The sequence below is a fragment of the Sarcophilus harrisii genome, chromosome 2, assembly GCF_902635505.1.
Source record: "Sarcophilus harrisii chromosome 2, mSarHar1.11, whole genome shotgun sequence".
NCBI lineage: Eukaryota > Metazoa > Chordata > Mammalia > Dasyuromorphia > Dasyuridae > Sarcophilus > Sarcophilus harrisii.
The window spans coordinates 113,544,973-113,569,879 of record NC_045427.1 but is presented as its reverse complement, the minus strand read 5'-3'; the positions used below and the strand labels follow the sequence as shown (position 1 = coordinate 113,569,879).

The window sequence follows — 24,907 nt, the reverse complement described above, 5'->3', positions numbered from 1 at the left end:
GTCACATAACTAAGATGTCAAATTAGGCCTTGCTGACCAAGTTTGTCAGTCTGTCCCTACCCACCAAACTACCCAACAAATAAGTATAGAATAAAATAAATAATATTAAAAAATTTTTATATTTACTCTTTAGTCATTAGAAATTTATAATTCCCTTTTCCCTGTCCCTTGACCCTCCTCTTATTAACCATCTGTCTTCTAGTTCAATCATTTATGATCTTCATGATGGAGAAATGATCCTAAGTTCCCAAAAGTTAAGTAAACTTAACTTGTGACATGTTCCAATAAATTTTAAAATATGGGACCCCATAATAAATTTTAGGTTTGTTTTTCAAGAACATGCCTAGCTAATTTTGGAAAGGCTCCTCGTTAAGGTGACTCTGAAAGAATTCTATAGAGGGTTTGCCATGTGAGTTAGTAAAGGGAATGAAATTACAGATCTTTGATGTTGGAAGCAATTTAAAAATACATAATGACCTTCAAATACCTTAAATGTGAAGCAATATCTAGTGGGAATTTTATTGATGTATATCCTGGTTCAGTGAAGCTATTAAATAATAATAATAGTTAATGTTTATATAGCACTTACTATATATTAGGCACTGTGCTAAGTGTTGTACAAATATTATTAAATTGTCCAAACAACAATGGGAGGTTGGTGCTCTTATTAACCCCATTTTACAGTAAAAGAAACTGAGGCAAGCAAGCAAGTTGACTTGGCCAAGGTCATATAACTCAACTTTTCTGTACTCCATCTTCAGCACTTTATCTCCTGGGCCACTTTGCTATAAATAAATATGGGGGTGGGGGATTTATTGTGTGTGTGTGTACGTGTACGTGTGCGTGCATTTTTATGGAAAAATCAGGAAATAAATTTGCATTTTAAAGTATGGAAAAATTCTAACAAGCTGCCAATTGCATCATTTTACACAATGCACAACTATTCATGGTATATAATAATTACAATAGAGATGTATCAGTATACAAAATTGTACATAGCATACCACAATAAAAATGCAATTTTTAAATGTAATCTAAAAATAGTTAGAACATCTAAAAGTTTCATTATTTGGAAGGTTAAAATTCCTTTTATGTGGCTTATCAGTCAATCAGCAAGCATTTATTAAGCATTATTTTATACTCTAGGTTTAGTGCTCGATGCTGAGATACAAGTATGTAGCATGAAATAATCTCTACTAGTAGAGTAGATGGCAAGGATGACTACTAACACTAAGATATTTGATGACCCTTGATATCTCTTTGGGGCAATTCTGCAAGGGGTAGAACACTAGGTCGAGAGGCAGGAGGACTCTTTTTCCTTAGTTCAAGTCTGGCTTCAGACATTTACTAGCTCTGTGACTCTCTGGGCAAGTCATTTAACCCTATGGGCCTCAGTTCTTCATCCATAAAATGAGCTGGAGAAGGAATGGCACATCCACTCTCGTATCTTTGCCCAAAAAACCCCAGAAGGGATGGAAGATTTGGATATAACTGAAAAATGACTAAACGACAACAAAACAATGCAGCTAAATGTTAAGTGTGTGTGTACTGGGCATTTTTTGGTAATTTTTATTTGTGTAAAGACTTTAATAGCTATAAATTCAGTAGTAAACACTTAAGTACCTACTTTGCCTCAGGCACTGTGCTTAAACACTAGGGAGTATAAATAAGGAAAAGAATGACAATTTGAGCTCTCAAGGGGGTTCTAATCTAAAGTTGAAGGAGTGGGCAAAATGATGTTCATAGAAATGAAACCCTCCCAAAGCAACTGTTGAAAAAGGAATTGGTCAGAAATTCTGAACCCAAAGGGAGACCTGTGGAAGACTTTTTTACTCACTTTTCAGCCCTTCAATTAGAGAAGAAAGGCAGCTGAGGTTACAAAGGAAGTGTTCATAGTAAGTTAAAATCAATCTTCATAAAGAGATTTCCGGTAATGACTTAGTCCTAGGGGACTCATGATATTACTGGAGTCCAAATAGTGTAACTGGTGAGAGATGGAACATATTGTATGTGTTTTGTAGTTACTCAGATAGAATCGGAACCTTTCTGTTATTTGAACACACTTATTATTGATTCTTCTCCCTCCCCATTGAATATTAACATAATGCTTTGTTTTATTCTCATTTTCCTACCATCACAGGAAGCTGTAGCTCAGTTTTTTTGACAGTTCGGATTTTTTTAAAACTATGTCTGATAATAGAACTAATATACTATGTATCATTTTGAAAAGTATGATTAAGAAGACTCTTTAGAAAATGTTTTATTTTAAATGTATTTTCTTTTATAAGAGAATTTTATCACAAATGATACTCTTCCCTTTGACCTTAAAAATTAATGATTGTTTTAGTTTAATTTATTACATATCTTTTTTCTTTCTGATAAAATATATTTGCACTTTATTTTTTTCCTAGCAATCTGTACAGATTCAAAAAAAACTATATTTATTAGAAGAACACCTCAAAAATGAGATACAAGCCAAAGAGGATCTGGACCAGAAGTGCAAGTATGTTTTTTAAATGACTAAAATTTGAATTTTTGTGGACAAAAGAAGTTTTTTAAAATAATGAAATAAATGTAAGAAATGTTATTCAGTCTTTATTGTTTTATTTTTATTTCTTTTAAAATTCTTTAGATTGGTTAGCACTCGACTAGAGAAGATAACAAAAGAACTAGAAGAAGAGGTAATTCTTCTTTATCCAATTGTTTTCTTTAAAAATATTTTCCCCCTTATTTGCCTTAATAAAAATGTAGAGTTGCATCATACATTATGGGATATAGTGATTACTATCTTAATAGCACCTATTTGTAGGATAGAACCAATTCACCCTATAGAATATTATGGGAGCTCTTTGGCAAATATTAATAATAGTTTCATGGTAAAAGAAGTTACACTAAAATTTTTTTTGTAGTAAATAGAATGTTACTGCCTTTGTCATTTATATATTTGTGATTTATGTAATACATTAAAGTTTTTTTAGTTTCTTTGACTAAAGCTTTATGATTATTTCAGGTAACCTCAAGAAAGAATGTAGAATCTACATTAAGACAATTGGAAAGAGAGAAGGCTCTTCTTCAACACAAAAATACAGAATATCAGCGGAAGGCAGAACATGAAGCAGACAAAAAACGGAATCTGGAAAATGATGGTTTGTGATGTAGCCTACTAAATGTGAAATAATTTTTTGAAATTACATTTAATATTCCTCTGCCATCAGTAAAAATTTAGAGTGCTATATTGAATTTTCCCACTGAAACACCTGTTTATTTCAGTTAACAGTTTGAAAGATCAGCTTGAAGATTTGAAAAAAAGAAATCAAAACTCTCAAATATCTAATGAACAAGTCAATCAGCTCCAAAGACAAGTAAGCTATCATGAATTCATGATAATATTAAATTGGAATGTATGGATTCAGCAAATATTTATACTTATTTAAGGTATTGTCCGGTGCCCTGGAAAATATAAAGAGGAATAACATGATCCTTAACTTAAAGAATGTGAAAATCTACTAGAAAAGATGAACCATGTATAAAAATAACTATTATATAGCATAATAAATTTGAGAGAGATTTTAAAAACTGAAAAAAAGTCTAGTCTTTATTGTAGCAGAAGCCTGTGATGAGTAGTAATGGAACACATAGCTGGAAAGATAGGCTGTTGCTAGATTTTTATGAATACCTGTAACTGTATGAATACCTGTAACTGTATACAACTGTAGAACAGTGTATAACTTATAGGAAGTAGAAGTTTGTGTTCAATAAGATGATATGATCAAGATAAGACTATTTTGCCAATGATTTACATGATGAATTGAAGTAGAAAGTTACTGAGGGTAAAGAACTTTGGATATTTTGATCAAGATGGGCCTAATGTCAGATTATATATGTCTGTTGTCTGAGGAGCAGTCTAAATGTATTCAGAAATATTTATCACATAATTTTTCAGGATGTCAGTATAATGAATTTTTCAGCCATAGTAACTCAGAAAGATTGTCTACCAAGCTGTGCTGGAATTTTTAACTTCTTGGATACGAGGTGTACCTATGCTAAATAAAGTCACAGATCCTTGATATAAAATTATTTATTTTGCATGGTTTTTTTTTAATCCCTAGCAAATGTTTTCCAGTTTTTCTTTAATTTAGATTGGAAATTATGTGTTTGTTTTTGTTTTATGAATCAACAGTTGGATGAAGCCAATGCTTTGCTGCGAACTGAGTCTGATACTGCAGCCAGGTTACGGAAAAACCAGACAGAAAGTTCAAAACAAATTCAGCAGCTGGAATCTAATAATAGGGAGTTACAAGACAAAAATTGCATGCTAGAGAATGCTAAACTGAAACTTGAAAAGGACTTCATCAATCTTCAGTCAGCTCTAGAATCAGAACGGAGAGATAGAACCCATGGATCTGAGATGATTAATGATTTACAAGGTATTATGATGTAAAGATTAAGGTATATTGAATTAAGTGTAATGATTCAAGTTTTATTGATAGTTTTAAATAATTAATCTTTTTGTCCAATTTTTAAAGTAAATTTTTCCTTAAATGGCTATTTGCATCAAATTTAAAATTTAGAAATTGGGCCTTATTCAAAGTACTCCAGAAGGAAAATTTAATTTTTTGGTATGCTTATAAGGCATACCTAGTTTAGTCAAGAGCTCTTGTTCTTAAAGTTTCAGAATTCAATTCTGTGAGATACTTATATCTCTATATTATCTATATACATAAAATTTTAAAATAATAAATTACAAATATGATATATTTCATATTCTTAAAAAATAATGTTACCTTATGAGATCCTTTATTTAAATAGATAATTTTTCCTTTTTAGGTAGAATATCTGGTTTGGAAGAAGATATTAAAAATGGTAAAATTTCATTAGCAAAAATGGAATTAGAGAAGAGACAACTACAGGAGAGATTTACAGATTTAGAAAAGGTAAATGTTAAAATAGAACAAATTTTATATTTCATGGAATCTTTTAAGATTTGAGATGGATGACATGGACACTTAAATAAGATGTAGTGAAGAAGATGAAATTGAAGGATGCTTGCCCCAAGTTTTGAGAAATAAGTAGCTATTTATGTTACATAATAATTCAGTCAGGCAAATGGATGGTTGGGATATCACCTATTATAATTATAGTACTCAGGCAACCTCTACAGTTATTAGAATTCCTCCAAAATAAATTGAAAGTGTTATAAGGGATAATATTGATTTGATGAAAGGAGCCTATGCAAAACTAAATATTTGTCATGTTTAAATCATAAGGTTTAAAGCTGGAAGGGACTTGAGATATCCCTTCATTTTATATAGGAGAAAACTGAGACTTAGATTAGTTAACTTTCCCATAGTCACACAAAGTAAGCACCGGCATTTGTACCTGGATCTTGTAACTCATAGGCAGTGCTTCTTGCCCACATGAATAAGTGAAAATACAGCTCTTTTGTGGGAGAGAGGAAGTGAAATAAAACATCTAGATTTATAACTTTTCTCATTATTTTCAAATCGGTCTTTAATGTAACATTCTGATTGAGAATTCAGAAGCCTGAATGCTTAGGAAAGATCCTTATTCCTCTAGGTTCCTGTTTTGTTTGGATAACTCACTTAACCTTTGGGTCTTAATTTTATCATTTGCAATATGGAGATCATAATACATATCCTTTCTACTTCTCAATGTTGTTGGGAGATCAGATAAGATAATTTTTATGGAAACACTTTAAAAACTGTTAATTACTCTATGATGCAAGGTATTATTGGTGTGGAATTATAACTCTTTATTTCAATGATAAAACACAACAAAGCAATAAATCATATCTGTAATATATAGCAGTTGGATAGTTAAACCTTAAATTAAGCTTACTTTTTCCTTATCCTGCCATAGCTCCCCCCAAAATACCCTATTTCAGAAAGTCTATTTAAAGATTGTAGGTCCATGAACTATCTCAAATAATGTATTTTTAAAGTACTTCACACAGTGCCTGGTATATAGTAGGCACTTAATAAATGCTTATTCTCTTTTCTTCCCTCCCATTAATTTTTCATTTAGAGTGTTCATTTGTAATGTTCTTTAATAGGAAAAAAGTAATATGGAAATAGACATGACATACAAACTGAAAGTTATACAACAAAGCTTGGAACAGGAAGAAGCAGAACATAAAGCTACAAAAGCACGGTTAGCAGATAAGAATAAGATATATGAATCTATCGAGGAGGCTAAGTCTGAAGCTATGAAGGGTATGTATTTTAATCTAGGATGCTTTCCGACTTTTCCCAAAAGAAAATCAACTTTTGTGATATGAAGATAATTTCTGTATTTTATAACTGTATACTAGAAATATACATACTGAAACATTTATGTCCCACAGCTTTTTTTTTCCTTTTTAAAATGTCTTTCCATGTTTAATCCATCTTGGATTGTTTGCCATCTAGAGGAGGGGAAAGGAGAAAGAGGAATAAAAATTTGAAACAAGGGTGAATGTTGAAAACTATCTTTGCATATTTTTTGAAAAATAAAAAGCTATTATGAAAAAAGAAAACTTAAAAATAAATATTTAAGATGTAAAAAATGTATATAATTTAAAAAACAAAAACATAGATCTTTAGGTCTTAAAAAGAGTAAGTTTTAATTATTCCTTAGTATTCATCTGTCACTCAGGAAGATAGATTTATTGCTAGAATTAGAACTATATTTTACATTCATTGATAATTTTTTCAGCATTATGAAACTATTATTTATTGTTTTACTTATTTTATTTAAAGTTATTATAAATCATATTGTTTTGATTTAGGATTCTTATTCTGAAATTAAAGTCAGTTTGATGACTTACGGAGTTTCCTCCGAGTCTTAGTTATTTCAAATTCATATACTTTAGAGTAATTTAAAGTTTGGTCCAGAGTCATTTTAAAAGCAAAAGCAATATATCTACCTATTTACAATTAGTTGATGGATCTTGCATTCTACTTGAAGTTCAGTAGATTCCATCTTTGCCTTACCACAGAAGGGTAGAACTATAGAATTCGGAAAGCTTCTTCTTTGGAATTTAGATTTAGAAGTTTGTTCTTAGTTTTTTGTTCAATACGCCCTTCACAGTCTTTTCCTATATTGCAGTCTTTCAGGAAATATACCTTGGTAGTCAATCTAATTGGGCCTCAGAAAACACAATATGAGATGAAACAGTTACATGTTATATTTTGTTCCATAGAAACCATATTTATGGTTATACAATTACCATATGGTACCCGTTCTTGCTTAGATGAATTAATGAATGTATAAGCATTGAGGTTATTGCTAGCCATTTTATTTTGGCCAGATGTCCAAGTAACATTATAGTAGAATTCATTTGTAATGTGTTAACTTCTCTCTTCTCCCCTTCTAGCTACTAAGAATATAAGTTGTAAAAATAATTTCTGATTGTATTGGTAATGGAAATTTCCCCACTTGGAGCTTCTTACATTGATGAAATCCTAGGTCCATTCAAAACCACTTGTGAATCATTGTTGAATAAGGGATAGTATTTTATTGAGTATTCTTGTGTTTTTGGACAAAGATTTGGATATCTGGAATTCTGATATTTGTTTAATCATAAATATGTTTTAAAATAATTACTATATATAACTATCTCTAGTTAAAATTGTGTTTTGGAGTGACAGTTGAAAAATTACACATTTTTCCTTCATTTGGGTAGGTTGTATGGTTATGTTTGGAAGTTGTAATCATTTATCAAAAGCTATTAAGCTCAAATATATTGAAATTGTTATGATTACTATTTTTCTACATTTGATAATGCTGTTATAAAATTTTATCTTGGTGTTTAAAAAATAACTTAAAAGATTCACAAATGAAGAAGGGATGGTGGATCTGAGATTTTTATTACTATTATTATTATTATTATTATAGCCTTTTATTTACAAGATATATGCATGGGTAATCTTTTAGCACTGACTCTTGCAAAATTTTTTGTTACAATTTTTCTTCTCCTTCCCCCACCGCCTCCCCCAGATGGCAGGTAGACAATAAATATGTTTAAGTATATGTTAAATACAGTATTTGTATACATATCCATACAGTTATTTTGCTACACAAGAAGAATCAGACTTTGAAATAAGATAAAATTAACCTGAGAAGGAAATCAAAAATGCAAGTGGATAAAAAGAAGGATTGGAAATGCTATGTAGTGGTTCACACTCATTTCCTAGAGTTCTTTCGTTGGGTGTAACTGGTTCTATTCATTATTGAACGGATGGAACTGATTTGGTTCATCTCATTGATGAAGAGTGGCTCTGAGATTTTAAGAAACATTGTGAAGAAGGGATTAAGGGGACATACTGGAGAAGCTTTGAAACTATGTAACTTTGTAATTGCCATAATCAGTATTAAAAAGAGGAATTGAATAAAATTTATTTTCACTTAGGATATTTTGATGTTTTGTTAGGATCTTTGAAAAGATATTGAACTAGGATTTCAGGGAAAGATGAAATGAAAACAAATTTTATCTCTTTACCATTTCTCACTGTTTAATTTAAATTATGGTATGACAAAGATTCCAGTTTGGTTTAATTACAGAACAACTTGCATTAGACAAAATTAACTTCTTTATTAAGACCTCACCAAGATAAGAGAGCCAACAAGCCCCCAATATATTAAATAAGACAGTTTCAAGAGCATTGAGAAAACATTTTTAGAATGACTGGATAATGCATCCTCTCCAGTTATATGTATTTACATTTGAATTTGATAAACTAAGTGTCTGTTGTGAATATAAACAAAGATAATTTCCACTTAAAGCTTTAAAATCTGGATATTCAGAAATGAGAGGTAGATTGACATACATCACCATTTTGGCTTTAATATTGAATTTCATTATAATGGAACTATCTAGCTCAAATGAATGTAGCTGTCCAAGAAAAAAGTGGCCATGCCTTACCTAAATACCAGGTAGGCATGGTAAAAGAAGATTCCTAATATGTCCTGTATATTCCTGCTCTGGTCGAGGAGAAAGTGATGAAATAAACTTTGTATTGCTGTAATTAGATGTCTTAAGATTAGGTTTTCTCTAGAGGAATGGAAATGATGGGTTTGGATTTCTGCATACATATCTAGAGTAGAATGGTCAGGCTAGAGAAATGCTACTTAATCCACCTCATTTTGAATCATGAATCAGATGAGGTACAGTTCCTTCCTCTAATGCTACCAAAGACAAACATATAATTTTAGTTAAATAGGAACTATTTTGTTTAAGATAGGCTCATTTCATATTATATCATATGTAAAGGATCAATGTGATTATAACTGCGTGTAGACAAATTGTAGTTAGGATAAACATCAAAAGATAATCTCATTTATATTGTTAATGCTTCTATGCAAGCCATAAAAGATTTTTAGGATAAAATAATTTTTTGAGTAGAAGGGAAAAGCTCTTTGTGAAAATATATAATAGAAATTATGTAACAAGCATAGGAGTGTTTTACCACCAAAATTGGGGTGGAGGTTAGAAGCTACCAGCAAATGGTTTCTACTTATTTCCAAGCAATTGGGGATGTCAAAATTTTGGAAACTTATTTAAATAATTATTTAAATCATCTTAGGAAATTGTAGGGTCAAACAAACAGAATGCTCACTGACTTGTTCCTACTAAATTGAATGATTATTGAAATAAAACAAAACTTACATGATTTCAGATTATATGAACTAGAAGATTGATGAGAATTTTAACTATTTGGAAATTGAATAGGCAAATAGGAATACCTTTTGAAAATTTGACATTAATAGTATTCAGATTATTGCCTTTTATGTAAAATTTTGCATTAAGTTAAACCTAAATCTCTGTGCTGGGTATGATGCTGCATGTGTGTAATCTCTGCTACAGGAAGAGTGAGATTTGCAGATCTCTGAAGTTTGGTAGTTCTGAGCTACAATACGATAATAAGCCAGTTGATTTTCTGTACTTGATAGAGTGGCCACCAGAAACAGGGATCCAGCAGATTGGCTAGGGAGAGAAAAATCATGAACCAGACCCAGTCAGAAATAGAACTCAAGCCTTTGAATAGCCCTATAATGCAAGCCTAGCCCAGTGATTTTTTGGTTTTTGTTTTTCCTTTTTAGATTCTTTTTGGTACCCTTCCATTTTGTTCAAATTGATTCATTATTCTAATAATTTCTTCTCTTTCTTTCTTTTTCCCATGCTCCAATAGAAATGGAGAAGAAACTCCTAGAGGAAAGAACTTTAAAGCAAAAGGTGGAAAACCTTCTCTTGGAAGCCGAAAAAAGATGTTCACTGTTAGACTGTGATCTCAAACAGTCCCAACAGAAAGTCAACGAACTCTTAAAACAGAAGGACAAACTGAATGAAGATGTAAGAAGGATTTTTATAAGTGTTGAATGTTAAAATTATTTATAAATTTGAAATAATCCCCCTTTGTATGTGCTTCACAATTGTATGAAAATGTATTGTGATATAATACTATACATCTATTTCAGAAGATTCAGAGTGTATGTTGAGAACTTACATGGTAGAATAAAGGGCAAGTAGGACCAAAAACTAGGTTTATATCTTACCTTGCTTATTATCCCTATTTGCAAAGTCAGTATAATCATACGCTACTTACTTAATGGGGATTTCTATAAAAAAAATACTTTATAAGCCTGAAAGGACTCTTTAAATATCACTACTTATTATTTTCAGTTTCGTTTCAAATTAGTAATTGACTATAAGACCTTTCATTTTGGGAAGAAAAACTTTTCCCCAAAATTCACTTAAATATAAAAATAATTTTAACATTGAATGTATAATTAAAAATAACAGGAAGATCTTTGTTCTTTCTCATGTGTCATCTTTATTTGGTAAGGAAATTACTCATATTTATCTAATGTATCAAGGTGGGAAAATGTTTTTTAGGTCAGGAATTTGACCTTAAAAATAGAACAAGAAACACAAAAGCGCTGCCTCACACAAAATGACCTGAAGATGCAAACACAACAAGTCAACACACTGAAAATGTCTGAAAAACAAATGAAACAAGAAAATAATCATCTTATGGAAATCAAAATGAGTCTGGAAAAGCAAAATATTGAACTTCGGAAGTAAGTAAATTTTGGCAACTCTTAAAAATCCTGTACCCAATTTCCTATTCATGGATTGTCTTTAAAATACAGGGTACTTTGGTAGAGCTAGTAAGAAGAAGGATTATTGTGATTTTAGAATAGTTTATGACATTCATTCAAAAGAGCCAAATTTTAAAACCCCTTTTATATAGTTTTCACAAAAATGGACAGAAATTTAGTATCAGGATTCCTAAGAATTATGTACATCTGCACCTTTTCTATGAAACTTAAAATCCTAAAAAGTTACTTGAGACACTAAAAAGTGAGTGATTAAACATGTGGCAAAAGAGAAGTTGAATCTAGGTCTTTTGACCTATAGCTGACTTCTTGTCTATAGTGACCACTTCACACTGTGATTGAAAGTATAGTATTGTCAGACTGTGGATGGAGAAGCCGAGTTTCTCTAAAGTAACCTGGTTATCGAATGACAGAATTGGCATTTTGTATAATATTAGAATCTCCACTTCTTCATCAGAGCAAAAGTTGAATGAATGGCTGCATCATTTCCTTCTAGCTTTTCATTTAGATTGCTAAAACTAAATTATTAGATTGTAGTTTATCCTTTGCATGATTAGCCTTCTGTGACATACTACCACTAATTAATTGTGGGACTTGAGTCAATTCATTTCACCTCTCTAGACCTGTCTCATTCTAAAATGAGAGTTGAGCTAGATAATCTCTTGTATGATCATATTGCTATGCATTGTCAGTACGTGTGTTATTGAATATGAATTAATGTTTTAATAGAGAACGGCAAGATGCAGATGGACAAATGAAAGAGCTCCAAGATCAGCTTGAAGCAGAACAATATTTCTCAGTAAGTACCAAATATTTTCATTGAAAAGCTGTCTCATATTTTTGGTTGACAGGTCTTTTTACGCTTTCTGTGAAGCTGGAAGATACAGTGGGTTTTTTTGTTTGTTTTGTTTTTTTAACCTATGGAATGAGATTGAAGTTAAAATTTTTTTACCAGGCCAAATTTTATTTTATATAGCTTACTATTCCCTACAGGTTAAGAGGATAAATCACTATCACCAATATAGAAATAATTTAGTTGTTGAGAGTTTCATTTGTTTGTTTATTTTTAATGAAAAAGTTCACAGTACTAATGATATTTTAGGCCATTATCAATAGGATATGTTTCTACAGCCCTTCCCAATATCTTCCCACTATGAAATTAATAGTGGTATATGTATACTAACACACATGTACTCTTTGGTCTAGAATTCTTTGTTGGGCTTTGGCTATACACACATTGAAAATAACCCAAAAGGTGAACTTCAGAAAAATCAATGTATATAAATCATTTTGTTGATCTTAATTTCCTAAGAAGTAACTTCAAACAATGAACAATTATGAAGTCTTAAAAACTGGAAAATCCTCTTTGACTGATCTACTCCTTCTAAACTTAAACAGATGGATGGATGGATATATATATATATAATTTCATTAGTTTTTTTTCCCCTTATTAAAAAATCAGTTGTTTGATTTTATTACCATTCACTAAGATGAATGTACCAACTTTGAGGTATGACTGAATCTAAATGTCTCGGGGAAGTTTTAAAGAGGAGTCTAATTACAGAGATTAGTATGGTTGGTAAGGTCATGTGATGAAGAGGAAAAAGCAGTGATTTAGACCAAAATTTTTCCTAGTTAATGGTATAGTTGTATCACAGACACTTTTATTTATAATTTGAAAACAGATAGAAAAATTACATGTCACCCAATTAATTTTTCTTATTAAATGTACATTTCTAAATTGTGAAAATGAATTCTTTATACTATCCAAAGTTCAGCTTTTGTTTGAATAAGTATTTAATTCAGAAATCATTTAAAAATGGAAAGATATTGAATTGGAAGAATTTCAAAGAAAAGGAATTGGAAGAAATTCAAAAGTCAGTCCAACCCATATCTGAACAAGAATTCCTTCTACAGCAGTTATAATAAGTAGTCATCTAGTCTTCACTTAAAGACTTTCAAGTTACAGAGAATTCATTGACTGCAGATTCAACAGATTTTACTTTTGGACAGTTGTAATGTTACAGAGTTTTCTCTAATATCAAGCCACAATGTGCTTCTGCAACTTTGAACTATTGTTTCTAATTCTACACTTTAGTATTTCAAAACATCTCCATTAGACAAGACCTATCTAACCGCATTCACCAAACATCTTCCATTCTGAGTCAAATACCCAGAAATATAAATAGCCTATTAGCCCACCAAAACTTTTCTACTATAATCCTTGAATCATGTGACATAGGTATCTCCTACCTAAGGGACAATTTGCTGAAATCATAGCTCCATAGACCATTTCTAAGTCCTAGAAAAGTACCATTAGCCAGTCATTGTTGTTTTTTTGACCATAGAGAGACAAGGGACATCTTGAGTCATCCTAAAAATAGAAAGCTAAATCTTATTCTTTGTGACAGTAATGATTGCTTTTTACATTTTGTTCTTATATTTTGAAATTTAGACTCTGTATAAAACACAAGTTCGAGAGCTTAAAGAAGAATGTCAAGAGAAGACCAAGCTTTGCAAAGAAATGCAGCAGAAGAGCCAGGAATTACAGGATGAAAGGTGAGGGTTAAATAATGTTCTCCAACAAGACAAGGAGCAGCACAAAAAGAAAACTAAAGCAAAGCTGAATTTATAGTCACTCAGCAAGCATTTATTACACACCTACTATGTGCCAGGCATTGGGTTAGGCAGAAACAAAATATATGTTCTGTTACATTGCTGTATCTCTAAAAATACAGGGACTCCTTGGCTGCGCAACTTGAGATCACCTTGACAAAAGCTGATTCAGAACAGCTAGCTCGTTCTATTGCTGAAGAGCAGTATTCTGATTTGGAAAAAGAAAAGATCATGAAAGAGTTGGAAATTAAAGAGATGATGGCGCGACACAAACAAGAACTTGCAGAAAAAGATGCTACAATAGCATCTGTAAGTATATTATCTCTCTTAAAAATTTTAATTTAGTAAATTTGATATTATTCCATGATAAATCTTTAACAGAGAAATTATAAAAATTTTTCAGTTCTAAGCAAATATTACTTATTTAACTCTTAACTCCCTCATAATAATTCAATAAAAATTTCAGGAAGAACCTGAACAAATACAGTGAAGTTGCAGAGGAATCTGGCAGTGATCCTGATCTAAGAATAGAACCTTATTTTTGGAATTAGGAGACCTAAATTTGAAACTAATTTTGATATTTACTTTTGGTGTGGTCCCAAGGAATTAACTTATGTGAGATTTACTTTTCTTGTCTTTTAAATAGGGCTAATTATATATAGTCTCCTTTAAAAAATAGAGTGGAAAGCATTTGTAAATCACAAAGTACTGTGTAAGTGAAGTATATTATCCTTATGAAGTAGAGAAATTTTTATGTTTATTTTTCTCCAAAAGCACATTTTAAAAGAACCTTTAAGCTAGTTTGGGAATGTTAGAAAAAAACTAAGCAAAACTTAATTACTTTATATAAGTAGATCAAATTTTTTTCCTCCATCCAGTCTTAGGCTTTGGTGTTACCTAAATAAAAATAAAAACAAATTATTTCATTAAAGCAGTGTAGCAATTTTTGTTAATGTTCAGTGAAATGTAGAACTCAGTCCATCAAATTCTTCTCAATTATGTTTATTTACTGCCTCTTGTTTTTTTTTAAATATTATTACTGCTAAATCACATATTATAAATGTATTGATACTGCATATCACAAAAGAGAGAAACTTTGATCTGTTGTTCTTATTAAAGCTGTAAGGAAGAGGTGTAGATGGAGACAGATGAGAGATTAAGGGATAAAATGTTTTTGTTGTAGGGTAGCTAGGTGGTGCAGTAGATAGAGCACCAGCCCAGAAGTCAGGAGGAGCTGAGTTCAAATCTGGTCTCAGACAATTAACACTTCCTAGTTGTGTGGCCCTGGGCAAGTCACTTAACCCCAGTTGCCTCAACAAAAATACAAACCGAAAAAGGTTTTTATTGTTTGCTCAATTGTTTTCAATTGTGTCTGACTCTGTGACCTTATAAAATATTTTTAGAAAATGTATGAATAAAGCAAATTATTAGAAGTAAGAGAAAATTTACACACATAGTCTGAATAGTGCTAGGCTTAAAATATAAAGGCAGAAAATTTTATTTGGAACTCAAGAGATTTAGGATTATGGTTCTCAAATACTTATTATTTTTTCAAGCTACTTCTGAGATCCCCAGAAATGATCTTAGTTATATGGTACTATTTTTCCCCTCCTCCAAGAAGCCTACTTGAAGTCAAAAGTCACAAAATTTTATTTCCAAAATCTGTACAGTTTTGAAATCAGAGGAATCTTCGTTAGGTTATAACATGTATTTTAGTGAGAAAAAGAAATTTGAATAGTAGCATTTTTACTGGAAGCAGACTGAGAGAGGTAAAAATGAGTTTCCAGAAGTTTCCTCCAAAGGAGGAATAGAAAAGAAATGACAAGTGAAAATATAAAAGTTTTAGCAGTTAATTAGAATTTTTAAGGTATTTTACTTTATTTTTTTTTTTTCCATTTTCTAGCTTGAGGAGGCTAATAGGACACTAACTAGTGATGTGGCTAATCTTGCAAATGAGAAGGAAGAACTGAATAATAAAGTTAAGGAAGTCCAAGAGCGTATGTATTGATTAGAAATAAAATATATTTTTATTCTGCTTAAGAGTTTATTTTAAATAAAATTTTTATTAGCAAAATTTTTTTTATTTTCAGAAATCTCAAGGTTGAAAGATGAAGAAACAAATATATCAGTTATTAAAACACAATTTGAGAAACAACTATTAAATGAGAGAACACTGAAAACTCAGGTAAGTGTAATAAAAAGTAAGTGTAATAAAAAATGTAAGTATATTCTGAATATTTGTCCATTTTGTGTTAATTTTTTGTGGGTAATAAAACTATTATAACATGCATATTTTTATAAGCTTTTAATTAATAAAGGCTCAGTGTGGTGTGGAGGTTATTTCCAGTATATTTATGACATAACTGTATTTAATTTGTATTTAATCCTTTTTCTATACAGATATTCATGGAGCAAAACCATGATTTATTGAGTTGAAATCAGTTATTGTAATTTGATTAAAAATCTTAACGTTTTTATTGTAAAACTCATTTAACTTTTTCTGTTTGAGAATTTATATAGTGATTTAGGTCTGCATGGAGGATTTGTGTTAGTATTTCAAAGAAAGTATTTTTCACAGAAGACTTAAATTTGGACCTTTAAAGATCATCTTAATCTTTATCTTCATTTCATAAGTAGAAAACATTCCAAAATACATGCAAAGATAGTTTTCAACATTCACCCCCCACAAAACCCTAATGTTCCAAATTTTTCTCCCTTCCCTCCATCCTTCTACCCTAAACAGAAAAGTAATCCAACATAGCTCAAATATGTGCAATTCTTCTAAACATATTTCCACATTTATCATGCTACACAAGAAAAATGAGTTCAAAAAGGGAAAGGGGGAGAAAGGGAAAAAAAAACAAACAAGGAAACAACAATAACAACAAAAAAGGTGAAAATACTATGTCATGATTCATGCTCAATTCCCCTAGTCCTCTCTCAGGATGCAGATGGCTCTCTCCATCACAAATCTATTGGAATTAACCTAAATTACTTGATTGTTGAAAGAGCCACATCCATCATGGTTGACATTACATAATCTTATTGTTGCTATGTACAATGTTCTCCTGGTTCTACTCATTTCACTTAGCATCAGTTCATCTCTCTCCAGCCCTCTATGAAATCATCCTGCTGATCTTTTCTTATAAAACAATAATATTCTATAACATTCATATACCATAACTTATTCAACTATTCTGTAGCAGATGGAGATCAGTGATGAGTGATATTTTCACTCATTTTCCAGTTCCTTGCCACCACAAAAAGGGGTGCTACAAGCATTTTTACACCTGTGGTTCTTTTTCCCTTTATAATGATCTCTTTGGGATACAGGCCCAGTAGAAACACTGCTGGATCAAACATATACACATTTTGATAGTCCCTTGGGCATAGTTCCTAATTGCTCTCCAGAATGGTTGGATCAGTTCACAACTTGACCAACAATGTATTAGTGTCCTAAGAAAAAACAATCTTGAAAAGTAAAGTGATTTGTTTTGGGATAGTTCAGTTGTTGAATGACTCATTTTAAAACATAATCAAGCTTAGTTCCCTTAGAATTTTTTTTTAAACTATTGACCATTTTACATGCTCTTAAATTGATAAGTGTTGATGAGTTTCAGATAAAGCTTCTTTTATGAAAGAAGAAAATGGAGATTTTTCTCTTGTAGAAGTATTATTATTTGAAGAATTGAAAGTCATAAGAAGGAAAGTGGAACCAATCCTGTCTTCAAACAGTTAATGTTAGAACTCTTAGAAAACTTCTAAGGGACAGCAACAGGGTTTTGGTTGGGACATAATTGAGAGCAAATGAAGGTGATTGGAATTTACATATTCCGGTACTTAAAATGACCAAAGAATAAAGGCATCTTATTTAAAAAGTTGTAGGTAGTATTTCATGGCTTATTATGTGATATGGAGGATGTTACAAATATTTGTATAATGGAATGTGAGCTATATAGAAAACAATAGGCAGCAAACAGTTTTACTTTTTGTCCCTTCTAGGCTGTGAATAAATTGGCTGAGATTATGAATCGAAAAGAACCTCCCAGGCGTGGTGCTGACACAGATGTGAGAAGGAAAGAGAAGGAGAACAGAAAGCTGCATATGGAACTAAAATCAGAACGTGAAAAATTAACTCAGCAAATGATCAAATATCAGAAAGAATTAAATGAAATGCAAGCTGTAAGAACTGTTTTTTGGGAAATTTTCTTGGTGTTTGGATAGCACAAAGTTTTTGTATATTTTATTTTTCATTGCTAGTCTGTTTCAGAAAATATTGTTTCAAGAATAAATAAGCTATATGTCACATGTAGGGCAGTGAGTCACAACAAATAGAATGCTGAGTTCAGATCTCACTCCCTTCCCTTTCTCCATCTATGTGTTCTAAGACACTGACCAAGTCATTTAACCTGTGTGCTGCAAACATTGTCTACTTAAGTTATGGACAAATTGTTACTTTATATTGGTAGAGTGCATGCACAATCCAAACACATACATACACCCTCTTTTTGCATATTATCATATGTAACTTTAAGCAAAAATGAACTTTTTTCTTTTACAGCAAATAGCTGAAGAAAGCCAAATTCGAATTGAATTGCAAATGACGCTGGACAGTAAAGACAGTGATATTGAACAGCTTCGATCACAACTCCAGGCCTTGCATATTGGCCTGGATAGTTCCAGTATAGGCAGTGGACCAGGAGAAGCTGAGGCAGATGATGGGTTCCCAGGTACAGGTTTGTTTTCAGCGCTTTTAATTATTTTTATAAAAAGACTAATGACCCAGAATCAAAATCATATAATTGATTATCTTAGGGCTTGTGACACTTTTTTTTTCCAGTTAGGTGTCAATGCCAGGAAATTTATATATAGGTAAACATACCTTGGTTCTATCATTTTCCATCATTAAAATTTTTTTTTTGATACTTCTGCTAATATTTTTTAAAAAGGAAAACTAATTTACTTTCCCTTTTATTTTAATAGCTTGTATAATGTATTAACTAATTTTTTTAAAAGCTGTTCAATGTCTGATTTTTATGTTAACTTTTTTTTTTTTTACACTTTTCCTTTCTTTTATGTTGGGTATTTAGTCCATATTACTCAGTCACATACTATGGAATCCATGTCTTTCACCTATCAACGTTCTTCTACCTCTCTCAATATTGCTACTAAGCCTTCCAGTTCTCACATGCTTCTCGACTCTGATTCTGACTCAGAGGAAGAATCCTTATCTTGTGCACCCATTTCTTCGGAACCTGATAGTGCAGGTGACATCCTGAAAACCATTTCACTTATGGATTGTTTTTTCTCCTTCTAACTTCATTACCATTGAAACATTTTCATAACATTATATCCACTAACTCTTACAGACTTTCATTAGACCTACTAAAAATGCTACATGCACAACGAATTATTATTTAATATTTTTCTAACCTATTAATCATAAAATAGATTTTAAAACTCAGTTCCTTTTGCAACTTGCTACCATGCGGAAAGTGGAGTGTCTTGATTTTGCAAGAGAAATAGGAAAATGGCATGGCTTTAAAGCTCCTGGAATTTCTGAGTTATTTTCAGACAAATGAATATGAATGTTAATTTTTGATCACAGTTTAAAGATACAGAACTTTTTTGTGATCAATACATGCACACAATAAGCATATTCAGTACTTAAACCTCAGCTTAGTGGGACTATGAGGAATATGAAAGAATTACTATGTGGTCTGTGCACTAAAATAGCTTACAACCTTAATGGGGAGAAGATAGGTAAACATTTCAGAATTTTAACAGGGATTTATATTCCTATGTGTAGTCTGTTTACACATATGGATCATATGTTGTGGTAGTTTTATGAGTTTGCTCTAGTAGAGAAAAAAATATTTCTCCCCCAAAGGCTTTAATCCTTTGATCATCAGCTTTTCTCAATTTAGCTGTGCTGGTCCTTAGATAAAGACACTTTCTATCACTAGAGTATACTGGAAACTTTTCCAATTTGCTAGATAGAACTTATATTCTACTGTCACAACCTTCATGTATCCAGGATCTCCACCAGATATGTAAGACATTGAAACAGGACTTGACTGGAGGATGGCATAAACACATAAAACATATGTGTGTATACACACATATAATCTAAGACAGTATGTAAAGTCCATAAATATTTAACTGTGAGAGTTTAATTTTAGCTCAACTTTAATGAATTGATCTAATGAATTTTGTCAAGTGAAATAACTGCAGTGAAATGCATTTGTTCTTTTCATTTTCTCCTAATAGTTTTTACTCATTCCTTACTAAGATAATTTGTATAAAACATTAAGAAAATGCCATTTTAAAGTACCAACTTTGATTTTTTTTTTAAGTAAAATATTATTTAATCCTAAAATTATAAGGTTTATCTGGTTTCTCAGCCTCTTTGTTTCACTAAGTGATGACGTCTAAATAATACCAGGGATTAAAACTGTGTCTTTTTATGATAGTATTTCCTTTTGAAACTTCAGTGGGGTTCTATATTTTACGAAATCTCTATACTAATTTCTTATTTAAAAAAAAAACAACAACTATGAATGAATGGCAATTTCCTTTTTTATTTTCATGTCCAGTGTTTTCCAGCCTTTTATTCATAAATGTTTCGGTTTTAAAGGTGTATTATCTTCAATGGAAAGGTCTATTATAACTAAAGTTAAGTATTTCCAACATGATAGTTATCTTCTCCTTCCCCCCTCTCCCCCCCACTTAATAGTATTTTATTTTTTCCAATTACATATAGTCTTCAACATTCATTTTTTAATTCTGATGGCATTTTCCATCCAAAATCTGTTGGAATTGTCTTGGATCACTGTAGTTGGTAAGAAGAGCTAAATCTATCATAGTTGATCATCATACTATCTTGCTGTTATTATGTACGGTGTTTCCTGATTCTGCTCATTTCATTCAGCATCAGTTCATATTAGTCTTTTCAGGTTTTTCTGAAATCAGCTGTTCATCATTACTTACAGAACAATAGTATTCCATTACTTTGGAATACCACAACTTATTTAATCATTCCCTAACTGAAGCACATCCATTCAGTTTCTAGTTTGTTGCTACCACAAAAAAGAGTTGCTATAAACATTTTTGCATATATAGGTTCTTTTTCCTCTTTTATAATCTCTTTGAGATAATAGACCCAGTAGCGGCACTGGATCAAAGGGTACATGCACAGTATGCCCTTCAGGCATAAATCCAAATTGCTCTCCAGAATGGTTGGATCAATTCACAACTCCACCAGCAATGTAGTTAATGTACCAGTTTTCCTACATCCTGTTCATTTTTCATTATCTTTTCCTGTCATTTTAACCGATTTGATAGCTGTGAGGTGGTATCTTAGTTGTTTTTTGTTGCCATTACTTATCAAAAGTAATTTAGAATAATTTTTATATGATGACTTTAATTTCCTCATCTGTTCATATCATTTGACCAGTTATCAATTGGAGAATGACTTAGATTTTTATATATTTGAGTCAGTTCTATATATTTAAAAAATTAGTCCTGTTTCAGAAACAATGGTTGTAAATATCATTTTTAGCTTCCTGCTACTCCTCTAGTCTTGGCTGCATTGATGTTGTTTCTGTAAACATTTTTAATTTAATTCAGAATTATCCATTTTGTATTTTAAATGTTGTCTATTTCTTATTTGGTCATGAATTCTTCCTTTATCTACAGATTTGACAAGTAAACTATCTCTTGCTCTCCTAAATTGCTTTCACTTTTTATGTCTAAATTATGAACCTATTTCGACCTCATCTTCTTATAAGGTATGAGATGTTGGTCTATGACTGGTTTCTGCCATACCATTTTTAAGTTTTCCTAGCAATTTTTGTTACATAATGATGAGCTCTTCTTCCACAGGTTGGAGTTTTTGGAATTATCAAACTGTAAATTATATTACTGACTGTCGTGCCATGTGTACCTAGTCATACGCCACTCTATTTCTTAGCCAGTACCAATGGTTTTGATTAGTCCCACTTTATAATACAATTTTACATCTAGCCTAAGGTCAAGGTCACCTTCCTTTGCATTTTTCCCCTATTGATTTTCTTGACATTCTTGACCTTTTGTTCTCCCAGATAAATTTTGTTGTAATTTTTTTTAACTCTGTAAAATAACATTTTGGCAATTTGATTGGTATGGCTCTGAATAAGTAGATTAATTTAGGTTGAATTGTCATTTTCATTATATTAGCTTGGCCTACCCATGAGCAATTGATATTTTTTCAATTGTTTAGATGATAAGTATTTTAATAGTATTTTTTTTTCCAAATGCGTGCATAAAGGAAATTGTATTTTCCAAATAGAAGTTAATTTTCAACATTAATCAATATTCATCTTTGCAAAATCTTGTTTCAAAATTTTCTCCCTCTCCATAGTAGCAAACAATCCAATATCGATTAAATATGTGCAATTCTTCTAAAAATGTTTCCATATTCATCATGCTGCACAAGAAAAATGTTAAGTAAGGAGATATGCTATCAAAATATGATTATAGCTACTAGTTTGCTAATGCTTTCCCAATATCACAAATGCATTTTTAGACAAGTTCCACAGGACTTCTTGTCTGAATTAAAAGACCTATAGGATTCAAGTTCATTGTAATGCTCCTTTTGAAATATTTTTATTTGCTTATAACAATTATATTATTTATGGATTTGTAAAAAAGTATAACCATAAACATTGTAGAACAGATTAATCTTGCTTCATGATAACTAGATGGAAATCCTGCATCAATAAAACTTAGAAAATATTTGTTTTTTGATTTATCATTCTTTGTTTGCAGAATCAAGATTAGAGGGATGGCTTTCATTGCCCGTACGAAACAATACAAAGAAGTTTGGATGGGTTAAAAAGGTAATTTAATACTATATGGTTAGAAATTATAGCATTATTTTCTTGGAAATAGTTTATAGGCCTCTTGTACATTTTATATAATCTTTGAGTTCTCCTTTAGTTATGATCCTTTTTTGATCCAGACCTTGGAAAGTGTTCATGCAGATATATAAGAAGATTTATATATTAGCTGCTAATCACAAAAAATAGTGTTGATTGCAAAATGCAATTATAGCAGATGAGTTTGTACAGTGACTTTACTGCAGAAAGGGACCATTGCACATACCAAATTAGCTTCAATTCTTCTTAATTAGAAAATCATTGAACAAAATCTTCAGAATGCTACTTAAATGGGCTTTTCTTAACAGTGGAAAAATAGGTTCATTGGTAGGAGAAGGAAATAAAATGTTAATAAAAGTTTAACTTTAGTTTATATCACTTTTGAATATGATTATTATTTTTTCAAAACATTTTCTTCAACATTAGCCTTTGCAAACTCCTGTATTCCCACACCTTCCCCAAGATGGCAAGTAGTCCAATACATGTTAAACATGATAGAAATATATGTTAAATCCAACATTATATTATATATATATATATATATATATATATATATATATACACACACACACACATATTTATACAATTATTGTGCTGCACGAAAAAAAAAAAAAGAGAAGCATAATAAAATGCAAACAAACAACAACAAAAATAGTGAAAATGCTATGTTGTGCACCTCACTCAGTTCCCACAGGCCTCTCTCTGGGTGTAGATGTCTCTCTTCATTATTGAACAATTGGAACTAGTTTGAATCATCTTATTGTTGAAGAGAACCCATGTCCGTCAAAATTGATCATCATATAATCTTGTTGTTGGCGTGTACATTGGTCTCCTGGTTGTGCTCATTTCATTTAGCATCAGTTCATGTAAGTCTCTCTAGGCCCTCTCAAAGGGTATGCAGAGTTTGATAACTTTTTGAGCATAGTTCCAAATTGCTCTCCAGAATGGCTGGATGTATTCACACCAAAAATATATCAGTGTCCCCATTTCCCCATATCCCCTCCAACATTAGTCATTATCTTTTCTTGTCATCTTAGCCAATCTCAGAGGTATGTAATGATATCTCAATTGTCATAATTTGCACTTCCCTGATCAATAGTGATTTAGAACACCTTTTCATATTACTAGAAATAGTTTCTGTTTCTTCATCTGAAAATTGTCTGTTCATATCCTTTATCAGTTGGAAAATAGCTTGATTAAATATGATTATGACATGTTTATAAGTTTTGATTTTTCGTTTATGTAGTAGCAGTATAGTAAAATTTTGTTAAGTGTGCAAATCTGATATCTTTGGTATATTCAATAAACTTGATTAAACAACCCTACTAATTAAGTCAATTTTAGATAGAAAGCATATCTGAAGATTATCAAATATTTCCTTCACTATTATGCTAGTATCAGTGATTTGGAGTTCCATCTTATTTTATAAGCTTCTTCATCATATTATGTAATTAAATCCTGTTGAAAAGCATTTCAAGTAAAAATTATTAAAAATTACTTTAAATAATAACATTTTTTTACCTTTCAAGTCTCTATCCCATTAATTCTTTTTTTTTTTAATTTTGTGTTATCATTGATTTTTTATTGTTGTAAAATATGCTTGCAAAAAGGAACATTTGGAAGTAAGACTATAAAAATGTGAATCTTAATATTCTGCTTTTTTTCTCTTAATATAGTATGTAATTGTAAGCAGCAAGAAGATTCTTTTCTATGATAGTGAACAAGATAAAGAACAGTCTAATCCCTACATGGTGTTAGATATAGAGTAAGTATTTTAAATACAGGATGGTTGATAAATATATATTTTCTTTAAGTATTAAATTAAGATGGCATTATTTGAATAGTTGATATGTTTTTTCCTATTCCTTAAACAAATTGATGCCAGCATCCCATTTGGGAATGTGGTATTATGTCCTGTAGAATTTAGCCATTATTTTTATATCTATCTTGGAGACACTTATTTAAACAAGTGATAGTATGTGGTCTAAATTTTTATTCATTTATTTATTTCCTTTATTAGTCAGGCTTTATCTGATTGTTTTTAAAAAATTGTTTAAAATTCATTTTTATTTTGAGTTTTTAAAGAATATATTTTATTTGGAGCTAAATTATGAATTACTAAGTGGAGTATAGAAACTTAAAATTTGAGAGAAGTGCTACATATTCTAATCTTGTGCTGAATATGAAGTTAATTTGATACCTCTCTTGAAATAATAATTGACATAGTTTTATCCTTTTCTGATATTTATTTCTTT

At 30.9% G+C, this 24,907-nt stretch overlaps 1 protein-coding gene across 2 annotated transcripts in view; it reads left to right on the top strand.

Annotated features, from left to right (window-relative positions):
* Positions 1-24,907, top strand: part of ROCK2 (Rho associated coiled-coil containing protein kinase 2) — a 125,304-nt gene that overhangs the window by 91,044 nt on the left and 9,353 nt on the right. Inside the window, exons 11-28 of one of the 2 annotated variants that reach the window (XM_012540157.3) lie at positions 2,412-2,503; positions 2,633-2,681; positions 3,011-3,146; positions 3,271-3,362; positions 4,181-4,427; positions 4,828-4,934; positions 6,074-6,233; positions 10,191-10,351; positions 10,895-11,079; positions 11,848-11,917; positions 13,574-13,677; positions 13,857-14,043; positions 15,638-15,731; positions 15,825-15,919; positions 17,737-17,916; positions 18,296-18,470; positions 22,543-22,613; positions 24,329-24,417. In XM_012540157.3, the coding sequence (XP_012395611.1) occupies positions 2,412-2,503; positions 2,633-2,681; positions 3,011-3,146; positions 3,271-3,362; positions 4,181-4,427; positions 4,828-4,934; positions 6,074-6,233; positions 10,191-10,351; positions 10,895-11,079; positions 11,848-11,917; positions 13,574-13,677; positions 13,857-14,043; positions 15,638-15,731; positions 15,825-15,919; positions 17,737-17,916; positions 18,296-18,470; positions 22,543-22,613; positions 24,329-24,417 (2,294 nt within the window). The remainder of the gene's footprint in view (positions 1-2,411; positions 2,504-2,632; positions 2,682-3,010; positions 3,147-3,270; positions 3,363-4,180; positions 4,428-4,827; positions 4,935-6,073; positions 6,234-10,190; positions 10,352-10,894; positions 11,080-11,847; positions 11,918-13,573; positions 13,678-13,856; positions 14,044-15,637; positions 15,732-15,824; positions 15,920-17,736; positions 17,917-18,295; positions 18,471-22,542; positions 22,614-24,328; positions 24,418-24,907) is intronic. The other variant, XM_012540158.3, reaches the window with a different exon arrangement.